The sequence below is a fragment of the Loxodonta africana genome, chromosome 20 (assembly GCF_030014295.1).
Source record: "Loxodonta africana isolate mLoxAfr1 chromosome 20, mLoxAfr1.hap2, whole genome shotgun sequence".
In the NCBI taxonomy this organism is placed as follows: domain Eukaryota; kingdom Metazoa; phylum Chordata; class Mammalia; order Proboscidea; family Elephantidae; genus Loxodonta; species Loxodonta africana.
Window position 1 is genome coordinate 36,812,066 of NC_087361.1, and position 13,579 is coordinate 36,825,644.

Here is a 13,579-nt window from a genome sequence, read left to right on the forward strand (position 1 = left end):
CCATCTTTTATCACATAAAAAATAAAATGATGTTATTTCTTAGGTTTTGCTCTGTAGCATATCTAAATAACTTCACCCTATTTCTTACTTAAGGAGCCCTGGTGGCACAGCAGCTAAACCCTTGGCTGCTAACCTATTCCTTCCCATTGGATGGGCTCATTTTTGAAAAGTACTTTTAGTCCAACCGTACTTAAAAATTCATCCCAGGTTACCTTCCTCATGGAGATCCTCCTCAGCCTTTAAGTTGTAAAGGCCTCCTCTACTGGAAATGCCTGAAGGAGAGCTATGTTTAGTTTCTATCACAGTTTGTATAGAGAGATAATTAGTCGCTCAGTGCTTACAGAGTTTGATGTGGACCATAAGGCATCACATTTTTATAGCTCACACTCCCAATGATTTGGCAGTGATAATTTTCATTAATTTCACATTATCTGTATGGGCAGATCTAAATAGGCAAAGCAACTAGATTGTTAAACCAATTATCTAGGTAAATAAGCTTAAAGCATACATTTTATGTAGGCATCTGTTAGAACCCGAAGCCAGTTATGGTAAGGACTTTGCTAAATATCCAAAAAACTTACATTAGGGTTTTTTTTTTTTTTTTCCCTTGACTAGAAATAAAGGCATCCACATTTTATAACTGTAGTAGTTTTCATAGTCTACCCACTGTTTAGATTTCACATAAAAAATAAAATTATGCAATTTCTTATGTTTTGCTCTGTAGAATACCTCAAAAACTTCACCCTATTTCTTACCTAAGGAGCCCTGGTGGCGCTATGGCTAAGCCCTCAGCTGGTAACCTAAAGGTCAGTGTTTCGAATTCACCAGAGACTCCATGGGAGAAAAGACCTGGTGATTTTCTCCCGTGAGGATTACAGCCTTGGAAACCCTATTGGACAGTTTTACTCTGTTTTATAGAGTTGCTATGAGTCATAAGCGACTTGATGTCATACACAACATTAGCAACTCGATGTCATACACAACATTTCTTACTTAAGCTATGAATAAGCTGTATGTAACATTAGTCTATGGAGAGGACATAATTAGGATAGTGAGTTAAATATAACAACCAACGCCATTGGTTTGTTTTTCCCTTTTCCTTCCCCCTATATTAAATGACATAAAAAGGAAAATGTCTGGAGGAAGTAATGACTGTCTGTCAGGAGGCTCCCCAACATTCTGGATCAAAGAATGAACAACATCTGGTGAGGTGGGAAATCTGAAAATATTCTCCTTGCTTAACATCCCTTATATCAATATATAACAAGAAAATTACTTAAAATGCAGATAAATATTCATGCATACATATTCACTGCGATACTCTTTATGATAACCAGACACTGGGGGAAAGCTAGGTGTGTAATAATAGAGCAATAATTAAGTTAAATATTTCACAGGCCACTTTATTGCACGTAGAGATTATATAATGCAGCCATTAACTTACAGTTAGAAATTTAAAAAAGAAAAAAATGCTTATAATCAGGACCTGGGTGTTGCACAGCTCCAGGTAGATTACATACACATTGTTATCTATGTGTGATGTGACCCTTGGAGCTATTACAATGCATAGTTGGCCTGGCTATACACAGAGACTCTGCTTATACTACAGTGTTTATAGTTAAATGCATGATTCAATTGTAACACATGTGATTATAAGTAAGTGCTACAAAATATTAACAGTTGCTTTTTTTAATTGTAGGGTTATATATGAATTAAACTTTCCAAATGTTCAACAATGGGAATGTCTGACTATATTAATTAGTGAGTGAATGTTTGTTCCTGTAAAAATAACAGCAACTAAAAAAAAAAAACAACAAATTAAAATTCCCAAGATCATGGATATTGGACTAAAGAAGATTTGCTTTGGAATCACTGCAAAGGCACTTTTTAGCTGAATAATCTTACTCATGTTATTTACCACCCCGTGTTTGTTTCTGTACAATGAGAAGAGAAAATAGCTACCTCATAGAGTTATTGCAAGGACTGCAAAAATAGTGCCTGGAATGTAGTAGATGCTAAACAAATTTGATTATTCATGTAGAAAGCAATTCACCAATATAAAAATTCTCCGTGTTCTTACCTTAATGCCCAAGTGTTCAAAGTCATAAAGGCATATACCCCTGGTTTATCATTTGGATCATCCAAAGCATATATCTTGTAAAAAATTTAAATTTTTTTTCTTTATGTACTAGTGTCCTGAGAATATTAAATCGAGTTGGGGGCAAAGAACTCAAAAGATAAATTTCATCTTATAAGATGGAATTGTAATCAATACAAATTCCTTTTTCTAAACTTATTAGTCAACTCTGCTCAGAGTGTTATGTTCTAAATGACCCTCATGGGTGAGCATACTGATCACTGCAGTTTTTAGAGTGGGGAGTGTGATAGAAGAAGTGGGTGAGGAGTTTGGAAAAGAAGTTTAGAAAGTAGTGGTGAATGAAATGTTTGCAAGAAGACAGGAGTATTTACATGGTTAAGAATGGAACTTGTAGTTTCACAGAAGTATTATACGTAAAGCATTTTATTGATGAATTATTTCAGCAACATGGCTGAATCCATTTCACATAATTACTGACTTGGTCAATCTGTTGCTTGAGCTTTGTATTTATAAATAAAAGGTAGAGTAAGGAAAGTTAAATGGGAGGCCAGTAAGGAAAGGGAAGAAGAATGGGAAGGATATGAAATGAGCATCTAGCACAAGTCAAATATATACTTTATATACATATTTTGCACTGAAAAAATATGGAGCAAATTACAAGACAAATAGAGAAAGAAAAGCAGGCATTTTATGAACAAAAAGGATTGATTGTAAAATACATTTATACATATTTGTAATGTACTTTTTTCAAAATTTGTTGAGATTTTTATTGATTATTGGGTATTTATGTAATTACTATAATTATGTCTCACAGCATAGAGAAAATATACGTGCTGTCATTTTCATAATTACAACCTGGAAATTCTTGATTACACTATGCAATTATACAATTACTACCTAGACTTATGTCACAAAAACTTTTAGGCAAATTAAAAAGAGAATCACTTACTGTAAATATCAAACATTTAAAAAAAATTCCATGTAACATAAAGTAACTACAGAAAAAATTACTTAAAACATTTTCAGAAATAAAATATAAATTAAAAATCTTGTCTTAATATAATTAAAATATTGAATTTTTAAAATATCTGGGCATGATAACTTTTTTGCTCAGTAATGACTAATGATGTATAGAAGAAAAGCTCATTTCTGATCATCCTAAAACCACTCCATTCTTCTTATACGAAGAAACATAGCTTTCACTATAATCAGAAACACACACACGCTACCCACACTATTGACACTCTTTGTTGTTCCTGATCTGTATTGGCTCTCAATGTTACACTGGACCTGGATAACTTCATTTCAGGACCCCCCCCCCCTCCGCCCGCCAAAAAAAAAAAAAATGGATAGTAGATAGTGAGGGTGGAGGACAAATTTCAGGATGGATGAACAAACATTGTAAATGCAAAGCAGTTTTGCAAAAACTGTTATTTTTAAACACCTTTCAGAGTTCTGGGGTACCAATCCCCACCTTCTGCCAAAGTATTTTTGGCCTTTTAGTCATGCAGTTTAAAAGACAATGAAATGCTGAAGATTTCAGCACAAATAATATAACTGTAAATTGGTTTTCTGAGGTAATTCTCTAAATTAAAGACAGCTTTTTAGCTGTTCTGAACCATATACTTGCCACATTAAATTTAAGCATCATGTACAATATTTTCAAAAGGATCTTGAAACTATTGAACTAAATGCAATACTAAATACTCAGAGAAGTTTACATGAAGTAAGTAGGAGAAAGCTACAAAGTTTTAAATGTAAATAATTAATTTAAAAAAAAAGCAATAAATCTAAATAATTTACACATAAGCCCTCTATCATACCTTGGAATAAATTATTTGAGAAGATACTTCAGTGTTCAAGCCTACATTGTATTACCAGGCAAAATTTACATTACAGTCATGTAGAACAATAAGTATAACTATGGGAAAAACATTGCCTGCTATAATGCCAGAAGATGAGCCCCTCAGGTCGGAACGTACTCAGAATACGACTGGAGAAGGGCTTCCTCCACAAAGTGGAGTCGACCTTAATGTTGCAGATGGAGTAAAGCTCTCGGGGCCTTCATTTGCTGATGTGGCATGACTCAAAATGAGAACAGCTGCAAACATCCATTAATGATAGGAACATGGAATGCATGAAGTTTGAATCTAGGAAAGTTGGAAGTCATCAAAAATGAAATAGAATGCATAAAAATGAATATCCTAGGCATTAGTGAGCTGAAAGGGACTGGTATGAGTCATTATGAATCAGACAATTACATGGTCTACTATGCCAGGAATGATAAATTGAAGAGGAATGGTATCACATTCATTGTCAAAATGAGTATTTCAAGATCAACCCTGAAGTGCAGTGCTGTCAGTGATAGAATAATATTCATACAACTATTATTCAAATTTATGCACAAACCGGTAATGCCAAATATGAAGAAATTAAATATTTTTTATGAGCTTCTGCAGTATGAAATTGATCAAACATGCAATCAAAATGCATCGATAATTACTGCTGATTGGAATGCAAAGGCTGGAAACAAAGAAGAAGGATCAGTAGTTGGAAAATATGGTCTTGGTGACAGAAATGAGATCACATGATGGAATTTTGCAAGACCAATGACTTATTCCTTGGAAATACCTTTTTTCAACAATGTAAATGGCAACTATACACATAGACATTGCCAGATGGAATAGACAGGAATCACACTGACTATATCTTCTAGAAAGAGACAATGGAGAAGCTCAATATCATCAGTCAGAACAAGGCCAGGGGCCAAAAGCAGAACAAACCATCCATTGCTAATATGCAAGTTCAAGTGGAAGCTGAAGAAAATTTTAAAAAGCCTACGAGAGCCAAGTACAACCTTGAGTACAGCCCACCTGAATTTAGGGACCATCCCAAGAGTAGATTTGACACATCAAATGCTAAGGACTGAAGGCCAGACAAGTTGTGGGATGACATCAAGGATGTCATACATGAAGAAAGCAAAAGTTCATTAAAGACAGGAAAGAAAGAAAAGACCAAAATGGATGTCAGAATGGTCTCTGAAACTTGTACTTGAATGAAGAGTAGCTGAAGTGAATGAAAGAAATGATGAAGTAAAAGAGCTGAACAGAAGGTTTCTAAAGGCGGCATGAGAAGACAAAGTAAACTATTACAATGAAATGTGCAAAGATCTGAAGTTAGAAAACCTAAAGGCAAGAACGTGCTCAGCATTTCTCAAGCTGAAAGAACTGAAGAAACCATTCAAGTCTCGAGTTGCTATACTGAAGGATTCTATAGGCAAAATATTGAATAAAGCAGGGAGCCTCAAAAGAAGATAGAAGGAATGCACAGAATCACTATCAAAAACAACTGGTCAATGTTCAACCATCTGAAGAGGTAGCAAATGGTCAAGAACTGTTGGTAATGAAAGAAGAAATCCAAGCTGCACTGAAGGCACTGGCGAAAAATAAGGCTTTAGGAATTGACAGAATACCAATTGAGATGTTTCAACAAATGGCTGAAACTCTGGAAGTGCTCACTTGTCTATGCCAAGAAATTTGGAAGACACCTACCTGGCAAACTGACTGGAAGAGATCCATATTTGCACCCATTCCAAAGAAAGGTGATCCAATAGTAAGTAGAAATTATCAAAAAAAATCATTAATATCACACGTAAGTAAAATTTTGTTGCAAATAATTAAAACATGGTTGCAGCAGTACATCAACAGGGAACTTCCAGAAATTCAAGCAGCGTTCAGAAAAGGGAACAAGGGATATCACTGCTGATGTCAGATGAATCTTGGCTAAAAGCAAAGAATGCCAGAAAGATGTTTACCTTTGGTTTGACTATGCAAAGGCATTCAGCTTTGTGGAACATAACAAATTATGGATAACATTGCAAAGAATGGAAATTCCAGGACACTTAATTGTGCTCATGCAGAACCTGTACATGGACCAAGAGGCAGTCATTCCAACAGAACTAGGGGATAGAGCATGGTTTAAAATCAGGAAAGGTGTGCATCAGGGTTGTATCCTTTCCCCATGCTTATTCAATCTGTATGCTGAGCAAATCATCCGAGAAACTGGACTATATGAAGAAGAACTCAGCATCAGGATAGGAGGAAGACTCATTAACAACCTGTGATATGCAGATGACACAACCTTGTTTGTTGAAAGCTAAGAAAACTTAAAGCACTTACTGATGAAGATCAAAGACTACAGCTTTCAATATGGATTACACTGTAACATAAAACAAAAATCCTCACTGGGCCAATAAACAACATCATGATAAATGGAGAAAATATTCAAGTGGTCAAGAATTTGATTTTAATTGGATCTACGATCAATGCCCAAGGAAACAGCAGTCAAGAACTGAAATGACATGTTACATTAGGCAAATCTGCTGCAGAAGATCTCTTTAAAGGGTTAAAAAGCAAAGACACCACTTAGAGGACTAAGGCATGCCTGACCCAAACCATGATATTTTCAATCACCTCACATGCATGTGAAAACTGGACAACGAATAAGGAAGACCGAAGAAGAATTTACGCCTTTGAGTTATGGTGTTGATGAAGAATATTGAATATACCTTGGACTGCCAGAAGACTGAACAAGTTTGTCTTGGAAGAAATATGGCCAGCGTGCTGCTTGGAAGCTAGGATGGTGAGACTTCAAGTACTTTGGACATGCTATCAGGAGGGACCAGTCCCTGGAGAAGGACATGGTGCTTGATAGGTTTCTAGTTTCTGGCTGAGAATTACATTGTGTGCCTCTTCTAGACTGAGGAGAAAATAATCTGTCCCTCTTTACAGTTACAGTACCGAGGAAAAGACTTTTTTCCTTGACAAAATGAATCCCTGAAACCTAAATGCAAAAAGCAGAGGGAATAAAACTACATCATCTAGACTTCGCTGTTCCTACCTTCCTTCCTTCTGTTCAAAGAGAGATACTATTGGGGAAACAAGGGGAATACGATGGTAAACAACCCTGGCCTCATTAGAACCTATCTTTTGGACAACTATAGGTACAATTTCCATATTTATGTTTAGTGGAGACTTAGGAACTTTAAGTAATAGATATAGAGATTGGTTGGAGATTGAAAATCGTCACATCTGTAGTCCTTCTAGACATGACTCTCCTCTCTCTCACTGATAGTTTGGTAGGTGACGTTGCTTCTATTTCTGTTGAAATGCCCATCTATTTGGTATTTTCATGAGTATCTCAAGGAAAGGCCAAGGACAATAAAATTACCCCTATATATTTGTTGACATCTTCTTTACTTATTGAGCTTTGAATGACTACATATGACCATAACAAGTGTTAGATACTTAAAAGAAATTTCCCAACTTTTCTCTGTTGGTATATACCTTGTCTAAATGCATATTCTTATCATTATCATTTATTATTTTTATTCTGTGGTAAATTATTATTTACTATGTCTGAGATTTATAGAAATGCAACTGACAAATCAAATATATAAATATGGGAAGGTGGAATACTTTTCTAATATTTATGTAATAAATATTCTAAAATGTACAATAAATAGATATTGCATTAAACGAGAAGAACTTAAACCATTCTTTAGCAAGCCAACATTTTCAAGTTTGAAAGAAAGCACTTAAAACCACAATTTTGTTTCCTTACCTTTCTGGGTATGTAAGTGATTTTAACATGAGACGCTGAATCCTGTATTCACACGCGGGACACTGCAGATTCGAGCTCTGAAAATATGTCAAACTAATGCTTGAAATATTTGCAACGTTGTTATAAAACTGAGCAAGAATCTTAACTTCTTGACCATTAGAAAGTGATTCACTCTCTCTAAACAGAAAATATGATATATTAAACATATTAAAATTAGAAAACATAATTTTAATTTGAAAATCAGCATACTCTTAATGCATAATAAACAGAGAAACCAATCACATGCGGGGAAGGCCTGTCCATTACAAAATTCATTAAAATATTTTAAAGCAAAATAGTAATAATATATGCATTTTTATGTTGAAATACTTTGGGAATGCTTTTTGGGAAAAATATTTGAGGCATCTTGCCTTCCAGACTAGATGATTATACATTTGCCTAAGGTTAGAGAAGTGCCCTTGTGCTTCTTTTTTAGATTAAAAAACTAGCATAGTTCCTTGCATAGACTAGGCACTCAAATAATGGTTATTTTTGTTCTGTACCACTTTACCAAATATTTGTGTCCTAAAACATAACTTACAAAACCTTCAAATTCAAAAGAAAAGATAAAGGTAATATTTAATAAGTGTAATTTCTTGAGCAGGTCAAGCTTCACATACTTGACCTCATTTAATTATCTCAACAATAGTAGTGGATACTATTAATGCTGCCATTTTACAAATGGGAAAACTGAGGATTACAGCATGCAAGAGCCCTTCCCAAGGTTATACAGCTAGAGAATGCAGAGCTAGAATGTAAACTCAGCTTGGTCAACACCTTCACCACTTTGCTTCATTCCCCATCCCTAAACCCTGGTGGCGTAGTGGTTAAGAGGTACAGCTGCTAACCAAAAATTCAGCATTTCAAATCCACCAGGCTCTCCTTGGAAACCCTATGGGGCAGTTCAACTTTGTCTGCTATGTGTCAGAATTGATTCGACGGCAACAAGTATGGGTACGGTATGTAAGGGCCAGAAATGTGGGGCCTGGAAGTCAGTACAGCCAACTTGGGCCTGCTTGACTCAAATGCAAAACTTCTACCTACTACCTACTCACCATATTTCCTTTCACTAGATGAAACTAAGGGAGAAGCACAGTCAAAAAAAAAAAAAAAAAAAAGGCAAAGACAAAAATAAAAAATCTGTTGAAATAATTTTCTATTTTGAATAACAACAACAACCTGCTTGAGCAAAGATGACAATCACAAGCACATACCATACACACACATACACAAACACATGTACTTGGACCACTTGAAGAGCAACTCATGGTGCACCCAGCAACCCTGTAACCCCATGTATGTCCTAGATCTGCTCTCTCTTTGATTTCTCTCAGCTTTTGTGGGGAGCTAGGCCCAACGACTGTTATCACGCCTCTGAAAGTCCATCTTCTGCGTATGTGCACAGGAGCTTCCATAAGAAGGAGGAGGAGGAATAAGAGGGGCTGGGGAGGGGGATGAACGATTTTAAACCAAATGGTAAGTGTGGATGGATATGCCTGGATGGCATAATTACACATGGTTCCCATTTTTTACCATAATGTTACACATTTTCTAAAGTAAGCAAACTTTGTTTCTGTTTTCAAAAGGGAAATAAGTTTATTTAAAACTTCCTGACTCCCCTGGCATCTGAAAGATAATTTAAATCCTAAAGTGTGAAAAATTGAGTAGCAAAGACTTATTAACTTCAAAAAAAAAAAAAAGAAGCCATTAGCCTGGCTTAAATGGACAGATTATTTACAGTGTGTAAATGTTCCCATATCTTTTTTTCATGAGAAGTGTGCTAATTCACATTTTTTAATAATATGCAAAGATATTTCAGGATGTTTCACAGAGAACAGAATGTTTGTAAAGTGAGTCAAGACTCATGGTTTCTTCGCCACCTGCACAGGTTTGTAATTCCTGCTCTAGGAGTGGAGTCTGGGTGCCATTCCTCAATTCAGGCCCTTCCCTATCCCCATGTCTCCTTGTTCCCTGACTGTCCCTGACCGATACTCTGCATCTCCCTCTGTGCTCCCACAGTACCTTAAGTGTTCTTCTACTATAAAACTTAAGAATAAATAACACGATTATATATATATAAATATAATTATGTATATATAACCCATTGCCATCAAGTTGATTCTGACCCACAGTGACCCTAGAGGATAGAGTGGAATTCCCCCATGACTTTCCAAGGCTGTAATCTTGCAAACTTAATGGAAGCAGACTGCCACGTCTTTTTCCATGGAGCCACTGGGTGGGTTCAAACTGCCAATCTTTTGGTTAGCAGCCAAGAACTTAACAACTGCACCACCAGGGCTCCTAATTTACACATATATATGTATGTACACCTGTTGCCGTCCAGTCGACTCTGACTCATAGTAGCAACCCTATAGGACTGAGTAGAAGTGGCCCATAGGGTTTCCAAGGAGTGGCTGGTGGATTAGAATTGCCAACCTTTTGGTTAGCAGCCATGCCTCTTAACCACCGTGCCACCAGAGGTACATACATATGTATATACACACACACATACATACGTATCTCTATGTATTATATACGTATACTACTGTTGTTGTTGTTCAGTGCTGTTGAGTTGATTTCGACTCATAACAACCTCATATGACAGAGTAGAACTGCCCCACAGGATTTTCTTGGCTGTAATTTTCACAGAAGCAGGTCACCGGGTCTTTCTGCTGCAGAACCATTGGGTGGGTGCGAACTACCAACCTGCTGGTTAGGGACCTAGCACTTAACGGATGCATCACCCGGGCTGGAATAATACTATTTAGTATTATAATAAATCAGTGCTCAAAATTAGATGAAAAGGACTTAAAGTTTCTCTTAATAAAAAGATAAGCCTCGATGAAAGTGAAAAATTTGGATTGCAGTTCTGGTTTGATTTCTTTGAACACCTTCTTAGGGTGACTGAAGGGTAGTTGAAAAAACAGAGTCAAAAAAATTTGGTGCTCTCTCATTACCAGTTTCACTCAACTACTAAATTAAATTCTCTGCAATATGTTTAGTAACTTTAAGAAAAATAAATCTATGAAATGCAAATAAAAAAAATATGTTTATCTCAAAATTATATAAAAAAAAAATGGGCCTGCCACGTAACCCAAAATATTATTTCTAAAGATGATCATGCACTCCGTGATGAAATGGTCCTTATGATATTTCAGTACAGAGAAAGGTTTTCAATATTTTTGCCAACATGACTTTAATTATTTTCTTTATGGACACCAAGGACTGAAAGATTTATCTGCTAAGCTAACTGCATGTATGATGAGCCAAGGCTACTTTTTATTTTTTAAAGTTGATTCATATTTTAACTAAGGGTTCATAATAATAATGTGAAATTAAATACATCTTTACCATTGTTTGTGATGCTAATGTACAACTAAATAAGTACCCAGAGACTTTTTCCTGGTTCACCGTTAACAGCTGAATAACTATAGGAGCCTGGTGGCACAGTGGTGAAAGCTCTTGGTGGCTAACTAAAGGCTAGTGATTTGAACTCACCAATTGCTCTGCAGGGGAAAGATGTGGCAGTCTGCTTCTATAAAGATTTACAGCCTTGGGAACCCTATCAGTCAGTTCTACTCTGTCCTATAGGGTCGCTATGAGTTGGAACCCACTCTACGGCAACAGGGTTTATATGCTTAGGTACAAGGTCAATCACACATTAGATCTACTCGGCGTAGGTACTGTAACTACCTAAACTGTGACAGCAATAAATGTTGAATATACTGACTGTGCCTCCTGAAATTCCAACGTCATCAGTAATCAGTCAGAACTTAAACCAAATTGTAAGTCCAGTAACAAGAAAGTAAAGTTTATCTTTATTTAATCACCAGACAGATGGTACCTCTGAGCCTTTTGGAAACACTTTCATTATTTAATGAATTTCTAAAAGTATAGCACAAGCTGGAAACCACAATTTTCAGAGTAGTGCGTACTTTTACTTCATTCTTTTGTTTAAGCGAAAACAAATTTTCTAGCTTGAGAATTTATTAAACACACACACGTATATTTAATTAACTCAAACTGAGAATATTCTTTAAGATGATTAGACAACTTTTAAGATATGTATATGCAGATATACATACAGGCACTCATACAAACATACAGAAAGTATTAAATAGAAAATTGAAGGAAAACCTCCTTTTGTCTGGGGGCTTTGTTGCTGCGAATGTTCTCTGAAATACTAAAATTAGGTCCTTCTGTTGTCAGAAGCCACATTTACTCACATCATTGTGAATATGACTTTACCTGAAAATTTGAGAGAATTAAGAGGCAAGGTGGTTTAACAGGGAGAACAATGGAATTACCAAACCCATTGCCATCAAGTCGATTCCAACTCCTAGCGACCCAACAGGACAGAGTAGAAGTGCCTAGTAGAACTGGTTTCTAAGGAGCAGCTGGTAGATTCAAACTGCCGACCTTTTAGTTAGTAGCCAAGCTCTTAATCACTGCACCACCAGGGCTCCAATGGAATTACAGTCGGTAGGAAAAAAATAAATTCTCTCTTCTCTTTAACTCTCCTAGTCACTGATTTAGTACCATAAATCTTTTTTTTTTCTTTTTTTATATTCAGTATCTTCCTCCATAAAACGAAAGAATTAGAATATAACATCTGAGGTCTTTTCCCTAACATTCTAAGAACCTCTGGATAGAATATTTACACTCTTTGGATTATCTGTTGAAGTGGATGCTCAAGAAAGCAAACATTTAGCTTATGGCAAAAAAAAAAAAAAAAAAAAAAAGAACAAAACTAAATTGTACTTACTTATAAAGCCTTGGGTCTTCAGTCATCCCAAACTCATTCAGTAATTTAAATGTAATATAGCCATCCTTCATTGTTTTATCCAGAACGAGCATATTGAGAACAAAATAGTAGGCTACAAAACACAAATATAGAACCCAGTTCACATTGTTTTTACTTTGTTTTGACACCTGTGTAGATACGCATGCATGGCGCAGGACCGGGCGGTGTTTCATTCTGTGGTGCACAGGTCGCTATGAGTCGGAACTGACTCGACGGCACCTGACAACACCAACATACACGCGTGCAGTGTACACATATGTTACATATGCAAATAATATTGAGAAGCATTCTTTTGGTAAATGGGTAATATATTTTACTTCTTGTTCGTCAATTTTCTATTAGTCTAAAAAAAAAAGGAATGAAGAAGCCTGGCAGTCAGTCACAGACATGGTGAAGAGTTGGCCAAATAGTTACTGAGTACTAATTGACACACGAACCAAAACCTTCAGGATATAGATCAATTAAACAATTTTTTTTTCAATAGCACATTTAAAGCAAATATGATATGGTTCCTTAATTATCTAATTATTTGTCTTAGATAAATTGCTTGACATATATAATTCCCAACTTCACTGGCTGTTTAGGAATTACTGTGAAGTTAAATAGTCCCATATAGGGTTAGCTCATAATAATTTTTATTCAAAATATTACTGCTAGAAAATGATAAATTATATCTTTCATGGACAAGGATGCTGAACTCACTCCTATTCTCAATATTGTCAGAGCAATAGAGGAAGTCTGACTATCTGTGAGTTATCCCAAGACCTGTGCACCCCTTTTAAAGACAGTGTAATGTCTGAAATAGTCCTGGGGAAAATCTCTATGCAAAAAATTGTCTCTGCTTGATGTTAATGAAGCTATTAATTAGCCAAGTGTAACACAATGTCTTGTGCCTGATGCTTATTAACCAGTTGCCACTGAGTAAACTCCGACTCATGGTGACACACGTGTTGTTAGAGTAGAACTATGCTCCATAGGATTTTCAATAGCTGATTTTTCATAGCTAGATCACCAGG

General features: G+C 35.9%; 1 protein-coding gene across 1 annotated transcript in view; it reads right to left on the bottom strand.

Annotated features, from left to right (window-relative positions):
- The window catches only part of LIPI (lipase I), a 39,043-nt gene that overhangs the window by 6,169 nt on the left and 19,295 nt on the right, over nt 1-13,579 (bottom strand). Inside the window, exons 7-8 of the mRNA XM_023548156.2 lie at nt 12,525-12,636; nt 7,721-7,897 (exon numbers count right to left, since the gene is read on the bottom strand). Of these exons, the coding sequence (XP_023403924.2) occupies nt 7,721-7,897; nt 12,525-12,636 (289 nt within the window). The remainder of the gene's footprint in view (nt 1-7,720; nt 7,898-12,524; nt 12,637-13,579) is intronic.